The sequence below is a fragment of the Plecotus auritus genome (assembly GCF_963455305.1).
Source record: "Plecotus auritus genome assembly, chromosome: X".
In the NCBI taxonomy this organism is placed as follows: Eukaryota; Metazoa; Chordata; class Mammalia; order Chiroptera; family Vespertilionidae; genus Plecotus; species Plecotus auritus.
Genome location: NC_137784.1, coordinates 111,894,054 through 111,917,034, shown reverse-complemented (window position 1 = coordinate 111,917,034; position 22,981 = coordinate 111,894,054). Strand labels below are relative to the sequence as shown.

General features: G+C 42.9%; 1 protein-coding gene across 1 annotated transcript; it reads left to right on the top strand.

The window, feature by feature from the left end:
• Nucleotides 1-11,665: 11,665 nt before the first annotated feature.
• Nucleotides 11,666-12,169, top strand: LOC308240018 (ferritin light chain-like; the record flags this gene model as incomplete). The annotated part of the gene is made up of 1 exon (XM_080652916.1): nt 11,666-12,169. One exon carries the CDS (start codon nt 11,666-11,668, stop codon nt 12,167-12,169), a length of 504 nt encoding a protein of 167 aa, XP_080509042.1.
• Nucleotides 12,170-22,981: the final 10,812 nt, after the last annotated feature.

Here is a 22,981-nt window from a genome sequence, read left to right as displayed (position 1 = left end):
GGGTCCAGCCAGCCTGGCTATGGGGAGGGGACATGGGCGGTTGGCCGGCCTGCTTGCTGGTCGAACTCCTGGTCAAGGGGACAATTTGCATATTAGCCTTTTATTATATAGGATACTAGAAGCCTGGTGCACAAAATTCGTGCATGGGGGAGGGGCGGTGTGTGTCCCGCAGCCAAGCCTGCACCCTCTCCAATCTGGGACATCCCTCTCACAATCCAGGACTGCTGGCTCCAAACTGCTTGCCTGCCTGCCTGCCTGCTTGCCCCTAACCGCTTCTGCCTGCCAGCCTGATCACCCCCTAACCACTCCCCTGCCAGCCTGATCGATGCCTAACTGCTGCCCTGCCTGCCCGATTGCCCCCAACTGCCCTCCCCTTCAGGCCTGGTCACCCCTAACTGCCCTCCTCTGCTGGCCTGGTTGCCCTTAACTGCTCTCCCCTGCTGGACTGGTTCCCCCCAACTGCCCTCCCCTGAAGGCCTGGCACCCCCCAATTGCCATTCCCTTCATGCCTGGTTGCCCCTAACTGCCCTCCCTGCAGGCCTGGGTCCCCCCCAACTGTCCTCCCCTGCAGGCCTGGTTGCCCCCAACTGCCCTCCTCTGCCAGCCTGGTCACCCCTAACTGTCTTCCCCTGCAGGCCTGATCACCCCCAACTGCCCTCCCTTGCAGGCGTGGTCCCTCCCACCTGCCCTCCCCTGCTGGTCTGATCGCCCACAACTGCCCTCCCCTACCAACCATCTTGTGGTGGCCATCTTGTGTCCACATGGGGGTGGCCATCTTGTGTGTTGGAGTGATGGTTAATTTGCATATTACTCCTTTATTAGATAGGATACACTGAGTGGCCAGATTATTATGCGTTCGGAGATCATAATAATCTGGCCACTCAGTGTATATGTCTGTTCTTGTGCCAATACCAGGCACTTTTGAGAACCATGGCTTGGTAATATAGCTTGATGTCTTGTATTGTGATACCTCCAACTTTGTTCTTCTTTCTCAGGATAGCTGTGGCTATTTGGGGTCTTTTTTAATTCCAGATGAATTTTTGTAGAGTTTGTTCTAGATCTTTGAAATATGCCACTGGTATTTTAATAGGTATTGCATAGAATCTATAGATTGCTTTAAGTAGTATGGACATTTTAATGATGTTGATTCTACAAATCCATGAACATGGGATGTTCTTCCATTTGTTTATGTCTTCCTCTGTCTCTTTTTTCAATGTCCTGTAGTTTTCCAGTCCAGGCCTTTCACCTCCGTAGTTAAGTTTATTCTTAGGTATCTTAATGTTTTTGGTGCAATGGTAAATGGGATTGTTTTTTCAGTTCTCTTTCTGTGATTTCATTATTGGTGTATAAAAAGCCATAGATTTCTGGGTGTTAATTTTGTATCCTGCTACATTGCCAAATTTATTTATTAGGTCTAGTAGTTTTTTGATGGAGTTTTTGTGGTTTTCTATGTATAGTATCATGTCATCTGTGAATAAGGACAGTTTTACTTCTTCTTTTCCAATTTGGATGCCTTTTATTTGTTCTTCTTGTCTGATTGCTATGGCTAGTACTTCTAGTACTATGTCAAAGAGGAGTGGTGAAAGTGTGCATCCTTGTCTTGTTCCTGTTCTTAGGGGAAATGAGTTTAGTTTTTGCCCATTGAGTATGATGTTGGCTGTAGGTTTGTCATATAGGGCTTTTATTATGTTGAGGTATGATCCTTCTATTCCCACCTTGTTGAGAATTTTTATCAAGAAAGGGTGTTGGATTTTGTCAAATGCTTTTTCTGCATTGATTGGTATGATTATGTGATTTTTATCTCTCAGTTTGTTTATGTGATGTATCACATTTATTGACTTGCGGATATGGTACCATCCTTGCATCCCCAGAATAAATCCCACTTGGTCATGGTGTATGATCTTTCTAATGTATTGCTGAATCCGATTTGCTAGAATTTTGTTGAGGATTTTAGCATCTATGTTCATCAAGGATATTGGCCTGTAGTTCTCTTTTTTGTGGTGTCTTTATCTGGTTTTGGGGTTAGGGTAATGTTGGCTTCATAGAAAGAGCTTGGAAGTGTGCCTTCCTATTGAATTTTTTAAAATAGTCTGAGGAAGATAGGTTTTATTTCTTCTTTGAATGCTTGGTAGAACTCCCCTGTAAAGCCGACAGACCAGGGCTTTTGTTTGCTGGAAGATTTTTGATCACTGTTTCAATTTCTTTGGTAGTTATTGGCCTATTCAGGTTTTTTTATTCTTCTTGGTTGAGTTTTGGGAACTTGCATTTTTCTAAGAATATGTCCATGTCATATAGGTTGTCCATTTTGTTGGAATAGAGATGTTTATAGTATTTTTTCATAATCATTTGTATTTCTGTGGGATTGGTTGTTGCTTCACCTCTATCATTTCTGATTTTTTTATTTGGGTTCTCTCTCTTTGCTTCTTGGTGAGCCTGGATAGAGGTTCATCACCTTGTTTATCCTTTCAAAGAACCAGCTTTTGTTTTTTTTTATCTTTTGTATTTTTTTTTTTTTTTTGGTCTCTATGTCGTTTATCTCTGCTACAATCTTTGTTATTTCCTTTCCTCTGCTTACTCTAGGCTTTTCTTGTTGCTCTCTTTCTAACTCTTTGAGTTGTAGGGTTAGATAATTTATTACCATTGTTTCTTGTTTTTCGAGGTAGGCCAGTGGAACTATGAACTTCCCTCTCAAGACTGCCTTCACTGTGTCCCATAGATTTTGGATTATTGTGTTTTCATTGTCATTTGTTGCCATGATGCTTTTTATTTCTTCTTTGATCTCTCTGGTAAGCCAGTCATTGTTTATTAGCATGCTATTTAGCCTCCTAGTGTTGATTTTTTTATTGTAGTTGATTTCTTGTTTTATGCCATTGTGATCTGAGAAGATGCTTGATATGATTTCTATCTTCTTGAATTTGAAGAGACTTTGCCTGTGTCCCAACATATGGTCTATCTTTGAAAATTACCCACGTGCACTTGAGAAGAATGTGTATTCTGTGGCTTTGCAGTAAAATGTTCTGAAGATGTCAATTAATTCCATCTTATCTAGTGTGTCATTTAGGATTGCTAATTCTTTGCTGATTTTTTGTTGAGAGGATTTGTCCAGTGGTGTTAGTGGGGTATTAAGTCTCCTACTATGAATGTATTGGTGTCAATCTCTCCTTTATATTCTCCGGAAGTTTTTTATATATTTGGGTGCTCCTGTATTGGGTGTGTACATGTTTACCAGAGTTATATCTTCTTGTTGGATTGCTCCCTTTAGTATTATGAAGTGGCCTTCCTTATCTCTTGTTATATCCTTCACTTTGAGATATAATTTGTCAGATATAAGTATTGCTACCCCAGATTTTTTTCATTTCCATTTGCCTGAAATACCTTTTTCCATCCCTTCACCATCAGTCTGTGTGAGTCCTTTGTTCTGAGGTGGGTTTCCTGTAGACAGCAGATATTTGGGTCATGTGTTCTTATTCACTCAGCTACCCTATATCTTTTGATTGGGGTTTTAATCCATTTACATTTAAAGTTATTATTGATAGGTACTTGTTTGTCACCATTTTTACTTTTTATACCTGTGTCTCTTCTTTGCTTCCTATTTCTTCTTTTTACAGCAGACACTTTAGCATTACTTGCATTGCTGATTTGGTGGTGATAAACTCCCTTAGTCCTTTTTTGTCTGTGAAGCTCCTGATTTCACCCTCAATTTTGATTGATAGCCTTGCTGGATACAGTATTCTTGGCTTCAGACCCTTCCTTTGCATGACTTTGTATATTTCATTCCAATCCCCTCTGGCCTGATGTGTTTCTATTGAGAAATCAGTCACTAGTCTGATGGGGGATCCTTGGTAGGTAACTATCTGTCTCTCTCTGGCCGCTTTTAAGATTCTTACTTTCCAGTTGGTGTTTGCCAATTTAATTATAATGTGCCTTGGCATCGGTCTTTTGAGGTTCATTTTGTTTGGGACTCTGTGAGCTTCTTGGACTTGTGTGAGTTTTTTCTTCCCTAAATCAGGGAAGTTTTCTGTCCTTATTTCTTCAAACAGGTTTTCTATTACTTGCTCAGTTTCATCTCCTTCTGGCACCCCTATTATACGGATGTTGTTTTGTTTCATGTTGTCCCAAAGTTCCCTTAGGCTCTCCTCTTGTTTTTTAAGCTGTTTTTCTAGAAGCTGCTCTATTTGGGTATTTTTTCTTACCTTGTCTTCCAGCTCACTGATTCAGTTTTCCCCTTCTTCTAGTCTACTGTTGATGCTTTCTATTGAGTTCTTTATTGCAGTGATGTCATTTTTCATTTATTCTTGGTTCTTCTTAATTTCCTCTTGGTTCTTACACATATTGTTGAATTTGTCTTCCACCTTTTAGCTACCTTATGACTATTTATCTGAATTCTTTCTCTGACAGGTTGCTTGCCTCAATTTTGTTTACTTCCTTTTCTGGTGATGCTTCCTTTTCTTTCATATGTGGGCTGTTTCTTTGTCTCCTCGTGATCCTCCTCTCTGGGTGTCTGGTTATATAGCTCTCTCTCTCCTGCGTTGAGTTAGAGGCAAAAAAATACAACACAACAGGGCACAACACACAAGGCACTGAACACAAATGTATTAACAATACTAATAACCCCAAATAAAGATGACCACCAGAGAAAAGAGAATTAGGGGATAAAAAAAAGAGTGCAAAAATGATATTGAGAAAAGGAAAAAAAGTAAGAGAGAAAAGAAAGAGAATTAAAAAGAAGGGGGTAAATGCTATTTAAAATGGGAGAAAACTCCAAATAGAACAACAACTAACCAAAAAAAAAATGCAAAAAACTAACAACCAGATATGAATGCAACCTACAAACAACAACTAATAAGAGAGTAGAGGAAAAAAAGAAACAAAAGAGAAAAAATCACACAAACAAACAAATAAAAAACCAATATAATCAACAATCAAACTATCAACAACAATAGGACAGAAAGAAAGAAAGTCAAAACAAAGCAAAATAAAACAAAAAACATAAATTAAAAAATAACCAAAAAAAAGGAAGAGAAGAAAAAAATTTGGATAGCAAAGAAAGGGAAGAGAGAAGTGTGTATGGACTTGGAGCAACTGAGTAGAAATTAGATATATAAGTAGGATGAATTTTTAACAGGGTGTTAAAAGAAGGAATAGCGAAAATCTAAAGCATGAATAGGGTAAGAGAAACAGGACAACAAAAGGGGTAAAGTGAGGAAGAGAGTGTTGGCATAAAGGTAAAGTTGAGATAGAGTAAAATGATGCTAAAGGAAAAATGAAAATAGAATGTAGAACACTAATCACAAAATAAAATAAAATAAAATAAAATAAAGAGAAAATAAAATGAAACTTTTTTAAAAAGGTAAAATAGTAGTAGTAATAATAATGATTAAAAATAAAAATATACTAATTAAAATGGTAAAATCAAGTGAGAAAAAAAGAAAAAATTAGTGTCTTAAGTAATAGATAAAAAATAAAAATGTGCAGTAGTGAAAGTCATTCACTTTCTATACTCTTCTGTTAGGCACTCCTGTTTCCTATCAGGTAGCCAGGACAGTATTGAAGTTCCCTGCATTCCAAGGCTCCTCTGTGTTGTAAGCCACAATCTTGTTTTCTAGCAGGCAGTATTTCTTTGTTACTCAGCCTGCCTGTGGTTGTATTTACACAAGAGTCATTTTGTGTGGAGAAACCAAAATGGCAGCATAGGTAAGCACCTAAACTGCTGCCTCGCACAACAATTTCAAAAATACAACTAAAAGACAGAATGGACACCATCCAGAACCACAGGAAAGCTGGCTGAGTGAAAATTCTACAACTAGAAGGAAAGAGAAAAGCTCACAGAGAATTGGAGGTACGGCAAAGGGGCTTTGTGCGCGCAGAGAGGAAGGGCGGCTGAGAGCCTGGCTGACTTTCTCTGGCGGAAGGGGGAAGGAAGCCCCCGACCGCACTGAACCCCAGTTCTGACTGCACTGAACCCTAGTTCTGGGCGAGCCCCTGGGGACCCACGCTCTTACGGGGGGAGTCTGGACTCTCGGGCGGAGACTCAGGAGCTGGGGAAGGCAGAGGTCTGAAGGCATGCGCGTGCCAGTGCGCACAAAGGCTGCGGAGGTTGCCATAGGCTTTCCCTAGTGGAAGGGAGTCGGAGGCTCATGACTGCACTGAGCCCCAGTTCTGACTGCACTGGGCCCCAGTTCCAGGCAAGCCCCTGGGGACCCATGCTCTTGTTGGGGGAATCTGGACTCTCGGGCGGAGACTCGGGAACCGGGGAAAGCGGAGGTCTGAAGGTGCGCGCATGCCAGTGCGAACAAAGGCAGCGGAAGTTGCCACAGGCTTTCCCTAGTGGAAGGGAGTCGGAGTCTCCTGAGTGCACTGGGCCCCAGTTCTGACTGCACTGAACCCCGGTTCCAGGCGAACCCCTGGGGACCCACGCTCTTGTGGGGGGAGTCTGGACTCTCGGGCGGAGACTCGGGAGCCGGGAAGGCAGAGGTCTGAAGGTGCTCACGTGCGCGCAAGGGCAAGGCTGATGGGAAGCCAAGACTGTCTGCTCCGCCCTGAGACTCCACCCCATCCAAGCTGAGCACAGAGGCTATTGCAATTAGGCAAGGCTAATCCTATAAGGCTGTCTCCAGCACCAAACTTCTCCCAGCATAGACACAGTTGATCCTTACAGCCAACTGGCCTGAAGTTCAATTTCACCCAGTGATACCAACAACAATCAAGACTTAATTACAACAAGGCTGTACACACAGTCCACAAAGGGGTGCACCAAGAGTGTCCACCTCAGGTTAACTGGGGAGGCCGACCCACTGGGCCATATAGGAAACCTAGCACACAAATCTACCCTACCAACTCAGGGAAGCAGTGAAAATGTGGCGTCAAAGAAACAGATCACAAATGAAAGTAATGGAGGAAAACAAATGACTGGATATGGAATTCAAAACCACCGTTATAAGGCTCTTCAAGAATATCCTAGAAAAGGCGATAAATATAATGAGACCCTCGAAGATATGAAAAAGGACCAACTAGAAATTAAACATACACTGACTGAAATAAACAATATTATACAGAGACCCAACAACAGACTAGAGGAACACAAGAATCAAGTCAAAGAATTGAAATACAAAGAAGCAAAAAACAACCGAAAAAGCAAAAAGAAAAAAAAAATCCAAAAAGTTGAAGATAGTGTAAGAAGACTCTGGAACAACTTCAAGCTTACCAACATCAGAATTATGGAGGTGCCAGAAGAAGAGAGAGAGCAAGATACTGAAAACCTATTTGAAGAAATAATGACCGAAAACTTCCCCCACCTGGTGAAAGAAATAGACTTACAAGTCCAGGAAGCACACAGAACCCCAAACAAAAGGAATCCAAAGAGGACCACACCAAGACACATCATAATTAAAATGCCAAGAGCAAAAGACAAAGAGAGAATATTAAAAGCAGCAAGAGAAAAACAGTTAATTACCTACAAGGGAGCACCCATACGACTGTCAGCTGATTTCTCAACAGAAACTATGCAGGCCAGACGGGAGTGGCAAGAAATTTTCAAAGTGATGAATAGCAAGAACCTACAACCAAGATTACTCTACCCAGCAAAGCTATCATTCAGAATTGAAGGGCAGATAAAGAGCTTCACAGATAAGAAAAAGCTAAAGGAGTTCATCACCACCAAACCAGTATTATATGAAATGCTGAAAGGTATTCTTTAAGAAGAGGAAGAAGAAAAAAGTAAAGATAAAAATTATGAACAACAAATACATATCTATCAACAAGTGAACCTAAAAATCAAGTGAATTAAAAACTTGAGGAACAGAATAATCTGGTGAATATAATAGAATCAGGGGCATAGAAAGGGATTGGACTGATAATTCTCAGGTGGAAAGGGGTATGGGGGGGGTTCAGGAAGAGACTGGACAAAAATCATACACCTATGGATGAGAACAGTGGGAGGGGAGGTAAGGGCAGAAGGTGGGGTGGGAACCGGGTGGAGGTGAGCTATGGGGGGAAAAAGGAGAAACAATTGTAATAATCTGAATAAAGATTTATTAAAAAAAAAAAAAGTCATTTTGTGATTCAACCCCTGGGTGGCAGTGTTTCTGTATTGACATCCGGGGCTATAAGTCCTATCTACCCAGTATATAGAGTTTGTTTTCCCTGCTGCACTTAATACTGGTTTGTGGGTATGGACTGCCCCAGAGCTGGTTTTCTGATCATTTCTCCCGGCTCTGATCCCCAGGTTCCACAAAAACATCTTTCCCCTGCAGTCTCTGAGAGTGTTTTTAATTGGGTGATCCTATGTACTGTGCTTAGTAATCAAAAGCAAGGATTTAAAGAGAAAAAAGAGCCAGTGTAAGTGTGCAAACTCGCGACACCACCGCCACACCCCCTCCGGCACTGTGCGCGACTCTGCTCAAGTCTCTGTGCACGTCTCTTTCCCCTGGCACAGTGCAGCCGGTTTACTGGTAAAGCTTCAGGCTGCCTTTTTGTGCCCAGCTATGGGTTGATTTCTAGAGTTCCCTTCTGACAGCAGCCCTGTGGACCCATTCCACATTCGCGGACTACGCTAGCCCCAACGTCCACGGATTTTGTGGGGCGCAGACTTCCTCTGAACCTTTAGATCCCACTGTGTGCGTTTCTACCTTCAGCCTGGATCACAGACCTCACCTTTCCCTGGGCGAAATCTGACCTTTCTGTGAGAAGTTGCAGAGCTCGTCTGAGTCAATGTATTCGCACTGCTTGAGACCCGGTGTTTGTGGGTTAACAGCTGGTCCCTGGGTGTTGGGGTTGTAGGGTCCCGGGAGGTATCTGATTCTTCCCGACTGAAGGTAAGGCTAGGCTTCTGATCACAGCCACTCTCCCCTTCAAGATGGCATGGTCTCTGCGGCAGAGCCAGTCACTCCAGGAGAGATTTCAGCAGCAGTGGAGGCTGCCCGGTCAGGGGACCCCGGTCCGGCAGTCCCCAACAGTCCCTTGGAATATAGTTGTCCCTCACTCACAAATAGACACTCCCCATACATCCACACACTCTCCTTTCATTCTCTCACTCACACATTATCTTGCAGCCTGCCTTCCTGTTGGCAGCCATCTTCAATCTCTACACCATTAGTATTTTCATAGGAATTGTATTGAATATATATATATATATATATTATATATATATATTGCTTTGGTAGTTTTAATGATGGAGATTTTAATGATGTTAATTATTCTTATTCATGGGCATGGTATATACTTCCATTTATTTGTATCTCCACTTTCTTTCTTCAGTGTCATAATTTTCTGAGTACATACAGGTCTTTTACTTCCTTGATTAAATTTATTCCCAACTATTTTTTATGTGATTGTAAATGGAATTTTTTTTAGTTTCCCTTGTTGATAGTTCATTGTTGGTGTATAAAATTGCAACTGTGTCTTTATCTAGGAATCCAAGATGGCAGCACAGTAAGTGGAAGATAGATTCACCTCCTCCCAGGACCAAACTAGAATTACAACCAAATTATAGAACAATCATCCTGAATAACAAACTGAAGACTACCTCAAGAGCAGTTTTATAACCAAGGATTTACAGAAGAAGCCACATTGAGACTAGTAGGAATGGTGGAGATATGAAAAAGGCTGGCTCCAATCCCAGGGGTGGCAGCTGTGAATCTGTTAGGATATCTCACCTGCGGTTAATTCCCCCTGAGAAGCATGGATTCTCAACCCCAAGCTGGGCATCCCAGCCCAGATCCAGGAAAAGGCACCCACAAAAATATCTGGTTGTGAAAATCAGTGGGAGAGACAGAAGTTTGCTAGAGACAGAAGTTTGCTAGAGACACAGGCACCTTTTTAAAAGGCCAATAAACAAATTTTCATTCATAGCTACTTACTCTGGCAGAGGGAGGGAAGAGCAGACTACAGTTGTGTGAGGAGAGTCTGGGGAGAAAGTGGAAGGGACAGCCACATGGATCCCTGTGCTGAGTCATTCTCCCATACTTCAGATGCCATCTTTCTTGGGTGGGGCACTCCCTTTCCTGTGGCATCAGCCAGGAGGAAAGTAAGAGCCCCACCCTCTGGAATACTTCTTCCATGTAGATGTCTGGGCAGACTGAGAAGGTGTCAGTTACTGAGTTTTGTGCCTTTGGGATGGGGCCATTCCCCCAATTTCCCATGAATCTGACTGACAATTCCCCCTCAGGGGAGATCTATTAGAATCACCTTCAAGGCTTTAGGAAGACCCACCTGTGAGCCTCAAATGCCCCACCCTTCAGACTCCTAGTGGCTTTGCCCTGCCGAGGTTGGAACAAAATTCGGAACAAACTGAGCTATGAGGCTCTGGAGGAGAGGCCACAAACACCCACCTTCCCCAAAGCCTGACCAGCACCTATCCTCACAGGAGATCCACTAGCCCCATCTTTCTCATACCTGGAAACCCCACCATGCTAAGCTCAGGCTCCTTTCGGCAGAATCTGGGACAGACTGAGTTTTTTTCCTCTAGGACCGGGACCATTTTCCACTTGCACACTTAACTGGAGCAGAGCCCTGTAAACATAGGGCCAAATATTGGTCTGTTTGGGCTTGATAAACTCTGCAAGCCTCACCCTAACTCTCTGAGACCCTGTCCTAATATAAATGTATGCAAGCACCCAGCTGGTGGCAGCTAGATTTGGTATACCTGGGGACATTTGCTGAGTGGCCTCAGACCCAGCACTGGAATCAAGTTTGAACCTGTATTAAACTAGTGAACACCACTGGCCCCTACCTAGTGACTCGCTGTGAACCTATCTCATGCAACTCAAGTACCACTAGAGTTACTTTCAGGAACTGAGCCTAACAGGCAGCCAGCAGGCAAAGGCAGGTGGAGGCAGATCTTGGGACACCTTAGGACATTTGTTGACTTGACTCTAATCTTGTTACTGGTACAAGCCAGCATTGGTGTGCAACTCAGTCCTTCCTGTGTGTACCTAGGCCCAGCAGAGGCAGCCATAAACTGTGGATTGCTTGTAGTTCCAAACAAGTTGCCCAGGGCTAGTCACAGGCAGCATCTTACATTGACCTGCATCAGAGTCTTTCCCAAGAGGCCCATAACCAACATATCAAGTGGCCAGCTTCAGATAACATCAGAGCAGGATCCAATTAGCTTCTTGAGTGGCATATCCAAAGGGAGATCTTGACAGGCACCAGACTCTGCTGAAGCAAATTCTGCTTTGTGTGGTTAGCACCTGCAAAGCAGCTTGCAGGCTGTGAGCCAAAGTCTGACAGCATGAAGGTCAATCCTACACACAAACAGGCCAATAGCAATCAAGACTCAATTACAACAGGAGGGACCACATAACTAATACAAGGACATTCCTGGAGCACCCAGCTCAGGTGATCAAAGAGACTGCACTACTGGACCCCACAGAATAGTTACCACATAAGGACACACCATGAAGCTGGGAGTTATAGTAGATCTACTTAATACATAGAAACAATCACAAAGAGGCAGCTAAAATGTGGAGACCAGAGCACACTCAGAGGTCCTGGATTTGTCTCTTGCTTCAACAGTGTTTGGATGGAACAGACCCAGGGATGCCCCTTCTTCCAGCCTCCGGCCACTCTCTTGTGTCTCATCCAGTCACCAACTTCAGAACCACCTCTGGGACCAGCCAACACACCAGGTTTTTTTTCTACCTTAACTCCTTATTGCCCAACAACCATGGGCTCTCAAATTCGTCAGAATTATCCCACCGAGGTGGAGGCTGCAGTCAATCGCCTGACCAACCTGCATCTGCGGGCCTCCTACACCTACCTCTCTCTGGGCTTCTATTTCCACCATGATGATGTGGTTCTGGAGGGTGTGGGCCACTTCTTCCGTGAGTTGGTGGAGAAGAAGCATGAGGGTGCTCAGCATTTCTTAAAGTTGCAAAACAAGCGTGGCGGCCACATTCTCTTCCAGGACACACAGAAACCTTCCCAGGATGACTGGGGCAAAACTCAGGACTCCATGGAAGCCACCTCGGCCTTGGAGAAGAACCTGAACTGGGCCCTTTTAGAGCTGCATCCCCTGGCTTCTACCTGTGCAGACCCTCATCTCTGCGACTTCCTGGAGAGCCACTTCCTGGATGAGGAGGTGAAACTGATCAAGAAGATGGGTGACCACCTGACTAACATCTACAGGCTGCCCCCCCCCCCAGGCTGGGCTGGGCAAGTATCTCTTTGAAAGGCTCACCCTCAAGCACAACTAGGAGCCTTTGGAGCCCAAAGGCCTTTCAGAGGCCCATCTGAATCCCCCTGGTGTCTCTGGCTTTTACCTGAGCCTCTTCCAGAAACTACTAGCCATTCTTTTAACCACCCTGGAGCCCTCTCCCATGCATTGGACCAGATGAAACAATAAAGCTTTTTGAAGCAAAATATATATATATATATATATATATATATATATATATATATATATATATATATATATGGAGACCAAAAAACAGTCCCCAAATTAAAGAACAGGAGAAATCTCCAGATAAAGAGCTAAATGAAATGGAGGCAAGTAACTAATTAGATATAGAGTTCAAAATAATGGTTATAAGGATGCTCAACAGCATGAAAAAGGACATAGAAACCATTAAAATGTACTAGTCAGAAATGAAGAATACAATATCTGAAATGAAGAATATATTGAAAGGAATAAACAGTAGATTAGAAGAAGCAAAAGATCAAATAAGCGATTTAGAAGACAAGGTAGAAAAGAACACCCAAACAGAGCAGCAAAAAGAAAAAAGAATTTATATAATGAGGATTGCCCAGCTGGGTGGCTCAGTGGTTGAGCATCAACCTATGGGCCGGAAGGTCACAGTTTAGTTCAGGGTAGGTGCATATGCCCAGGTTGCAGACTTGATCCCCAGTAGGGGGCATGCAGGGGGCAGCTGACCAATGATTCTCTCTCCGGCCTGATGTTTCTATCTCTCTCTACCTCTCCCTTCCTCTCTCTGAAATCAATAAAAAATATATATTTTTTAAAAAATGAGGATAGTTTAAGGCACCTTTGGGACAACATGAAGCATAACAACATCCACATCACAAGCGCACCAAAATGAGAAGAGAAAGAGCAAGAGATTGAGACCCATCTTGAAGAAATAATGACCAAAAACTTCTCTAACCTAGTGAAGAAAAAATACACAGTAGTTGAGGAAGTGCACAGAGTCTTAAACAAGATGAACCCAAAGAGGTTCACACCAAGATACATCATAATTAAAATGACAAAGGTTAAAGACAGAGAAAATCTTAAAAGCAGTATGAGAAAGACAGTTAGTTACCTACAAGGGAGCTCCCATAAGATTCTCAGCTAATTTATCAACAGAAACATTTCAGGCCACAGGGAATTGCCATGAAATAATTCAAAGTGATGAAAAGCAATGGCCTACAACCAAGACTATTTTAATCAGCAAAGTGAGCATTTAAAATTGAGGAGAAATAAAGGACTTCCTAGACAAGAAAAAGCTAAAGGAGTTTGTTACCACCAAACAAGTATTACAAGGTATGTTAAAGGGCCTGCTTTCAGAAGGAGAAGAAAAAATCGACAACAAAATATAGTTAAAAGAATAAATACATACCTATCAATAATCACTTTAAATGCCAATGGATTAAATGTTTCAGTTAAAAGTCACAAGGTAGCTGAATTGATTAAAAAAAAAAAGACCCATATATATGCTGTCTACAAGAGACCCAATTCAGAACAAAAGATACACACAGACTAAAAGTAAAAGGATGGAAAAAGATATTTCATGTAAATGGAAATGAAAAAAAGCTGAGGTAGCATTACTTACATCTGAAAAATTAGACTTTAAAACAAAGGCTATAGTAAAAGACAAAGAAGGACAGTACATAATGATAAAGGGAGCAATCTTACAAGAGGATATAAACCTTGTAAACATTTAGGTACCTATCATAGAAGCAATTAATTATGTAAAGCAAATACTGATGGACATAAAGGGAGAGATTGATAGTAACACAGTCATAGTAGGGGATTTTAACACCCCATTGACATCAATGAATATATCTTACAGACAGAAAATCAACAAGGAAACTGTGGCCTTAAATGACACACTAGATCAAATTGATTTAATTTATATCTTCAGAGCATTTCACCCCAAAGCAGCAGAATATAAATTATTTTCAAGTGTACATGGAACATTTTCTAGAATAGACCATACGTTAGGGCACAAAACCCCTAAATTTAAGAAGATTGAAATCATATCAAGAATCTTTTCTGACAATAATGACATGAAACTAGAAATCAATCACAAGAAGAAAGAACCTGAAAATCATACAAACACATGGAGGCTAAATAGCATGTTACTGAACAAATAATGTGTTAACAATGAGATCAAGGAAGATAAAAAAATATATCTGAAACAAATGAAAATAAGAACACAACAAATCAAAATATATGGGACACTGTGAAAGCAGTCCTAAGAAGAAAATTCAAAGCATTACAGGCCTATTTCAAGAAACAAAAAAATCTCAAATAAACAAACTAACTTTACACTTAAAGAAATTTAAAAACAAACAACAAAGCTGCATGTGAGTAGAAGAAAGGAAGTAATAGAGATCAGAACAGAAATAAATATAATAGAATCTAACAAAACAGTAACTCAATCAATGATATCAAGAACTAGTTCTTTAGAAAGATAAACAAGATTGGCAAACCTTTAAACAGATTCATCAAGAAAAAAAGAGAGGACTCAAAAACAGAATCAGAAATGGAAGAGGAGAAGCAACAACTGACACCACAGAAAAACAAAGGATTATAAGAAAATAGTACAAATAACTATATGGCAACAAATTGGGCAATCTGGAAGAAATGCATAAATTCCTAGAAATATACAATATTCCAAAACTGAATTAGGAAGAATCAGAGAATCTCATTAGACAGTTTTCAACCAGTGACATTGAAGCAGCAAGAATAATAGTAATAGTAATAATAATAACAACAACTCCCAAAAACAAAAGTCCTGGACTGGATGGCTTAACAGATGGATTTTACTAAGCATTCAAAGAAGTAGCACCTCACCTTCTCAAACAATTCTAAAAATTTCATGAGGATGGAAGACTTCCAAGCTCATTTTATGTGGCCAGCAATATCCCAATTTCAAAACCAGATAAAGACACTACAAAGAAAGGAAATTATAGGCGAATATCCGTGATGACCATTCATGCTAAAATCCTCAGAATAATATTAGCAAACCAGATCCAGCAATACATTAAAAAGGTAACATACCATGATCAAGTGGGCTTTATTCTGGGGGATGCAAGTTTGGTACAGTATACACAAGTCAATAAAATGTGACACACCACATAAACAAACTGATGGATAAAAACACATGATCATATCAATAGATGCAGAAAAAGCACTTGATAAAATCCAGCACCCATTTATGAAAAAACTCTCAGCAAAATGGGCATAGAGGGAACATACCTCAATGTAATAATGACCATATATGACAAACCCACAACCAACATCATACTTAATGGGCAAAACCTACAAGCATTTCTCTTAAGATCAGGAACAAGACAGGATGTCTGCTTTCACCACTCTTATTCAACATAGTTCTGGATGTCCTAGCCACAGCAATCAGATATGAAGAAGAAATAAAAGGCATCCAAATTGGAAAGGAAAAAGAAAAACTATCATTATTTGCAGATGACATGGTACTCTATATAGAGAATGCAAAGTTTTACACACACACACACACACACACACACACACAAAACTACTAGAACTGGTTAATGAATTCAGTAAAGAAGCAGGATACAAGACAGATCTCCAGAAATCAATTGCATTTTTATGCACCAACAATGAACTATCAGATAGGGAAACTAAGAAAATAATCCCATTCACAATCAATTAAAAAATAAAATAACCTAGGAATAAATTTAAACAAGGAAATAAAAGACCTGTACTAGTACTTAGAAAATTATAAGACACTGAAGAAAGAAGTTGAAGAAGATACAAATAAATGGAAGTATATACCGGGTTCATGGGTAGGAAGGACTAACATCATTAAAATGCCCATACTACCCAAAACAATCTATAGATTCAATGCAATTCTTACCAAGATACCAATAGCATATTTCACAGAACTAGAACAAATATTTCAAAAATTTATATGGAACCACAAAAGAACCCAAATAGCCACAGCAATCTTGAGAAAAAAGAACAATGCTGGGGGGAATCACACTACCTGATATCAAACTATATGAGAAGACCATAGTAATCAAAACAGCATGTCAGTGGCATAAAAATAAACATAGATGAATAGAACAGAATAGAGCCCCAAAATAAACCCATGTCTCTATAGTCAATATTTGACAGAAGAGGCAAAAACTTACAATGGGGTAAAGACGGTCTATTCAATAAATGGTGCTGGGAAAACTGGACAGATACTTGCAAAAAATATGAAATTAGACTCCCTTCTTACACCATCCTATATAATAAAAGAGTAATATGCAAATTAACCATCACTCTGCTACACCCACAAGCCACGCCCACCAGCCTATCAGGAGCAAATATGCAAATAAACCCAACCAAGATGGCTACGGCCACAGAGAGCAGGAGGGAGGCTTGCGTTTCCCCGGCGATGGAGGAAGCCAAGCTTTCCGCCTGCCCTTGCCAGCCTAGGCCTCCACTCAAGGCTACAAAGTTTTAATGATAGAAGATACATAAATCCAAACAGAAATGGCAGCAGCCATGGAGCTGGAAAGAGCAGGAGGCTAGGGTTTCCCCCGGCGATGGAGGAAGCCAAGCTTTCCGCACACCCTGGCCAGCCCAGGCCTCACTTAAGGCTACAAAGTTTCAATTATAGAAGATACATAAATCCCCCCCAAAATGGCTGCTGCCATGGAGCAAGCAGAAGGCTTGGCTCCGTTCCAGGCTACAAAGTTTCAATTGTAGAAGATAAATAAACCCCAGATACCAGGGCCTCCTCTTGGGTCGCCAGGGGGCATGGCCGGCCTGCAAACCACCACAGACCCCTCGCCCAGGCCACCTCATGCCCCAAGGGAACCCCCACCCTGATCCAGGACACCCTTCAGGGCAAACCAGCTGGCCCCCACCCGTGCACCAGGCCTCTATCTTATCTAATAAAAGAGTAATATGCAGATTGACCATCACTCCAACACAGAAGATGGCTGCCCCCATGTGGTCAAAGATCCTGCCCCCATGTGGACACAAGATGGCCACCACAAGATGGCCAGCAGGGGAGGGCAGTTAAGAGAGACCAGGCCTGAAAGGGAGGGCAGTTGTGGGCGATCAGGCCAGCAGGGGAGGGAAGTTGAGGGCGACCAGGCCTGCAGGGAAAGGCAGTTGGGAGGGACTCAGCACTGCAGGGGAGAGCAGTTGGGGGGTACCAGGCCTCCAGGGGAGGGCAGTTAGGGGTAACCAGGCCTGCAGGGGAGGGCAGTTAGGGGTGACCAGGCCTGCAGGGGAGGGCAGTTAGGGGCAAAAAGGCTGGCAGGGGAGCAGTTAGGCATCAATCAGGCTGGCACGGTAGTGGTTAGGGGGTGATAAGGCTGGCAGGCAGAAGTGGTTAGGAGCAATCAGGCAGGCAGGCAGGCGAGCAGTTGGGAGCCAGCAGTCCTGGATTGTGAGAGGGATGTCCAACTGCCCGTTTAGGCCTGATCCCACCAGGATCGGGCCTAAACGGGCAGTCAGACATCCCTCGAGGGGTCCCAGATTGGAGAGGGTGCAGGCTGGGCTGAGGGACACCCCCCTCCCTCGTTCACGAATTTCATGCACTGGGCCTCTAGTATACTATATTGAACTCAAAATGGATTAAAGACTTAAATGTAAACTGTGAAACAATAAAAATTCTAGAAGACAATATAGGCAGCAAAATCTCAGCTATTTCTCATAGCAATATTTTTTCTGATATCACCTCAGGCAAGGGAAACAAAAGAAAAAATAAACAAATTGGAGTACATCAAACAAAAATGTTTTGCACAGAAAGGGAAACCTTCAACAAAATGAAAAGGGAATACATTGAATGGGAGAACATATTTACCAATGATACATCTGTAAGGTGTTATGTATTTTTAAGGGTGTTATTTTTCCCCAGAAGATTTTGAAAAATCATTGATGTGTTTATTTCAATTAAAATCAGAAAAGTAAAATTATAATAAATTATGTTTGGGGTATAAATAAAATATGGAAGCCTAAAATAATGTTAGGAGTTTTAATATAGTTAACTTAAATATTTTTCAGTATTTTTTTTTCAAATCCTTTAGTTTCAATTTTATGAGATAATTTTCCTGTTTCCCTTGTCTGCCTTGACAAATTCATCCCACAAACATTGCTTAATTACTATCTCTCCATCTTTGGGCTGGATACCGGGGATGATACAAATATAAGTAGTGTTATCAGACAGGGACCGGCCCAGAGCGGTTCTGCCTCAGGCCAGCCTCTAGTGTGAGGGTCCTTGACTTCATGTAGGAAAGATTTTACAATAGGAGTCCAGATGGATTTGAGAGTGTGTTTATTAATGCTGGGGACAGTGAAACAAAGGAAGGAATTAGGGTGGAAGACACAACAGGGGTCAGGGGTGGGCAAACTTTTTGACTCGAGGGCCACAATGGGTTCTTAAACTGGACCGGAGGGCCGGAACAAAAGCATGGATGGAGTGTTTGTGTGAACTAATATAAATTCAAAGTAAAGGAGCGGAGGGGAGAGCAAGAGAACCCTCCACTCTTTCGGCTCCATGGGCCGGATAGAACAGCCGAACGGGCCGGATCCGGCCCGCGGGCCGTAGTTTGCCCACGGCTGGTGGTGCTCTGCTTTGGCTCCTTAGAAATGTTATAGGAAAGAAGTGAGCCCAGGCGGGGCTGCTGCTAGCTCACTGGGAAGTGAAGGTCACAGTGACAGAAGTGAGCCAAGGAGGGGCTGCTTTAGCTCACTGGCAAGTCAGAGAAAAAGGGGGCCTTGGAGACAAGATCAGGGGGTGAGCCTGGGTCAAACTGTCCACTGCTCCCCTGGCTGCAAGTCTTGTGGGGAACCTTAAAAATAAAAAGTTCATGCCCCAGAAGGGGCATGGAAGTACTTAGAGCAAGCCCATATTGAGTCTTTGTCCCAAGAACGTTTTATCCTCTTTTTTCCCCCCTGCAGGAGAGAATCTGAGGGGAGGGTTTCAGTAGAATATTTATCAGTTTTCCAGGAGCATTTTTAGTATGTTGAACCACTGGAAATAAGTGTATAGGGGAGTTTTTGCTTATTCTTTGGTCTGTTTTACTTTTATCTTAGGTCTGTCTGGCTTTCATGGGATTTTTGTTATTTGTTTCCCAAGTTTATCTGTCCTTGGGTTTAGCTGGCACAAATGGCATTAATTGAGTCTTTGTTCTCTATTTTCCCAGGCCAGGGTGATTTAAGCTTTGTATTTTCTCATTTGGGAAGAGGTTGCAAAACATTTGCTCTCAAGTGTCCTTGGTTATGGAAGATAAGGTCTTGCAATTCACAAGCTGGCTGTAAATTGCCCAAAGTATTTGGCCTTGTTTAATTTTCTTTGTTGTTGTTGTTTTTTGTCTCAGTTTCCCCATTCCACTTGTCCAGGGATTTTCCTAGTTCTTACTATTGTGCCACAGTAGGATAGAGGGGTTGCCTTAAAGGTGCTCACAACAGAATTTAAACCATGCACTCCAGGGCTTCAAAAGAGGGAGAGGCCACAGTTTCATTGAAAATAGAATGTTCAAAAAGTCTGAAAAAGGGAGACCCACTGGCAGCAGCATAGAGAGTGTATAAAGGGAACTGGAAGGAGGTAAGATGGGAAAAATAGGCATGTCCAGAAATGAAGAATTTGATAGTGTATCAAGAATGGGATCTGGAGTCAGATAGCTCCAGGGTCAACCCTCAGCTCCATCACTCCCTCACTGGGCAAGTTATTTTGCCTCATTTTGCTTTCTTGTAAAATGAGTGTGTTGGATATTCTTTGCATGCTCCTTCAGATCCATCCTTCACCCTTCTCTACCCTGCTCTGTTACCCGGAGGTAGATCTCTTTTTTATTAAATCCTCACCAAAGGATATTTTCCCATTGATTTTCAGAGAGAGTGGAAGAGAGAGGGAAAGATAGAAATATCGATGTGAGAGAAACACATTGATTGGTTGCCTCCTGCACATGCCCTGACCAGGGCCAGGGCCGGGGAGGAGCCTGCAACCGAGGTACGTGTCCTTGACCAAAATGGAACCGGGGACTCTTGGGTCTGCAGGCCAACGCTCCATCCATTGAGCCAAACTGGCCAGGGCCTGGAGGTAGATCTCAATTGACTGCATCAATGGGTTTCCAGCCCCTCTGGCTTCTGGTTGGATTGGTCCCATGGAAGGTACTAACAGAATACTGGAGATCAAGAGGAGAGTGAGAACAGTGCATTTATCTATTTGGCTTCCTCCTTACCTCATTGTTGCAGGTTGGCTGTGTGCTTCTCCCCACAGCCACTCAGAGCTTCTTTTAGGTACAAATGTCTAGAACTGCAGTTCTTTTGTTCCCTCCACCTAGGGGTGCTAATGTTTCCCACCTGATGCTAGCACCAGGGAGCTTCATCATCCTTTTTGGGTCATCCTAAGTCTGCCCATACTTTTGTAAATAGTCTCTTCATTACATTCTCCTTATTTACCTCTCTGAACATGCCATCTCTTTTCTGCTGTTACTTGACACATAGTATGTGCTGAGTAAACATTAGCCAATATACTACATTGCCTAGATAAAACCTTAGATGGTGATGTCTCCTGCTGGAAGTCTCCATCCATCCTTTGCAAAGATCTGCCCCGGGAACCTGTGTTAGCCCACGTGTCAGCAAAATAAAACCAAGGCTTCTCAATTCGAAGTCAGCAGTTGTGCCAGGTTAATGGTCAGGACTGATTTGCCAGCCAGATATTTATTCCAGGCAATTTCTCCTGCCATTGTGCCCTTGGACTGGGTCCACCACTTTGTCACCTGGTTGAGAGGCTTCAATGAGCAGCATATCAACATTCATTACAAGCTGCTGTGTTTGTTTCGGTTTTTGTTTCTGCCTTTGGATTAGTGCAGGTCAACCACTCATTTAACTCATCCTATATAATAAAAGCGCAATATGCAAATTAACCATCACTCTGCTACACCCACAAGCCACACCCACAAGCCACACCCACCAGCCAATCAGGAGCAAGTATGCAAATTAACCCAACCAAAATGGCTGCGGCCACAGAGAGAGCAGGAGGGAGGCTTGAGTTTCCCCGGAGATGGAGGAAGCCAAGCTTTCCACACACTCTGGCCTGCCCAGGCCTCCGCTTAAGGCTACAAAGTTTCAATTATAGAAGATAAATTAATCCCAACAAAAATGGCGGCAGCCACGAAGCTGGAGAGAGCAGAAGGCTAGGGTGGCCCCCGGCGATGGAGGAAGCCAAGTTTCTTCAGCCCTGGCCTGCCTTGGCCTCCGCTTAAGGCTACAAAGTTTCAATTATAGAAGATAAATAAATCCCAACAAAAATGGCTGCCACCAAGGAGCGAGCAGAAGGCTTGGCTCCGTTCCAGGCTACAAAGTTTCAATTGTAGAAGATAAATAAATCCCAGATGCCAGGGCCTCTGCTTGGGTCACCAGGGGGCATGGCCAGCCTGCAAACCACCACAGGCCCCTCGTCCAGGCCGCCCCACGCCCCAAGGGAACCCCCACCCTGATCCAGGACACCCTTCAGGGCAAACCAGCTGGCCCCCACCTGTGCACCAGGCCTCTATCCTATCTAATAAAAGAGTAATATGCAAATTGACCATCACTCCAACACACAAGATGGCTGCCCCCATGTGGTCAAAGATCCTGCCCCCATGTGGACACAAGATGGCCACCACAAGATGGCCAGCAGGGGAGGGCAGTTGGGAGGGACCAGGCCTGCAACGGAGGGTAGTTGGGGGCAATCAAACCTGCAGGGGAGGGCAGTTAGGGGTGACCAGGCCAGCAGAGGAGGGAAGTTGGGGACAAACAGGCTGGCAGGGGAGCAGTTAGACATCAATCAGGCTGGCAGGGGAGTGGTTAGGGGTGATCAGGCTGGCAGGCAGAAGCAGTTAGAGGCAATCAGGAAGGCAGGCAGGCAAGCAGTTTGGAGCCAGCAGTCCTGGATTGTGAGAGGGATGTCCGAATGCCCGCTTAGGCCCGATCCCACTGGGCAGTCGGACATCCCTCGAGGGGTCCCAGATAGAGATGGTGCAGGCTGGGCTGAGGGACAACCCCCCTCCATGCACGAATTTTGTGCACCGGGCCTCTAGTTCCATAAAAAAAAGACCTTGACAGAAGTTCCTTCTTCTCCAGTCACATATCGCGAGATTGAATGTGAGAGTGCAGCACTGCTCAGGGTCTAAACTGCAGTAACGACAGGCATTTATTCTATCAGGGGCCTTCTCTGGATGTATTTTGTGTTGTGTTGATCAGTCAATGGAGAGAAGTTTTATTCCTGAGAATATTGTTGCAGAAAGCAATAATAAAGGGACTTAGCAGATATATTGTATTGGCCTCCTTTTCCCACTTCAAGCTGCCAGAAATCCTAATTCTATCCCCTTTTCTTTCATTGTAGGTGTCATCACTTAAGATGTTTCTCTCAAGCATGGTGCCTCTGATTTATCCTGTAAGTTTGCAAAGGCTACAAACACTACTCTGAGATGATGTACATCAATTCTTTCAGGGGATTTTACAGTTACCTATGAGGTGTGTACCTAACACCTACAGCACATTGATTCTGAGTGACTCATGTTTATGATTGGTGTGCCTGTTTTAGTGACTTCTCATTAAAGAAGAAACAGCAACCATGGAATATTATGAAACGTGGGAAGAAAATAATGGCACAAACTACAGAAAGAATATGTAAATTTGAAATGAACTAACCCACATTACACTTAACTCTCCATTTAATTAGCAAATCAAATCTTCAGATAAAATGCTCTCTTGTCGATGTTTCTAGCTCTCTATCCCTCTTCCTTCCTCTCTGTAAAATATCAATAAAATATATTTAAAAAAAAGAAAAGAAGAAGA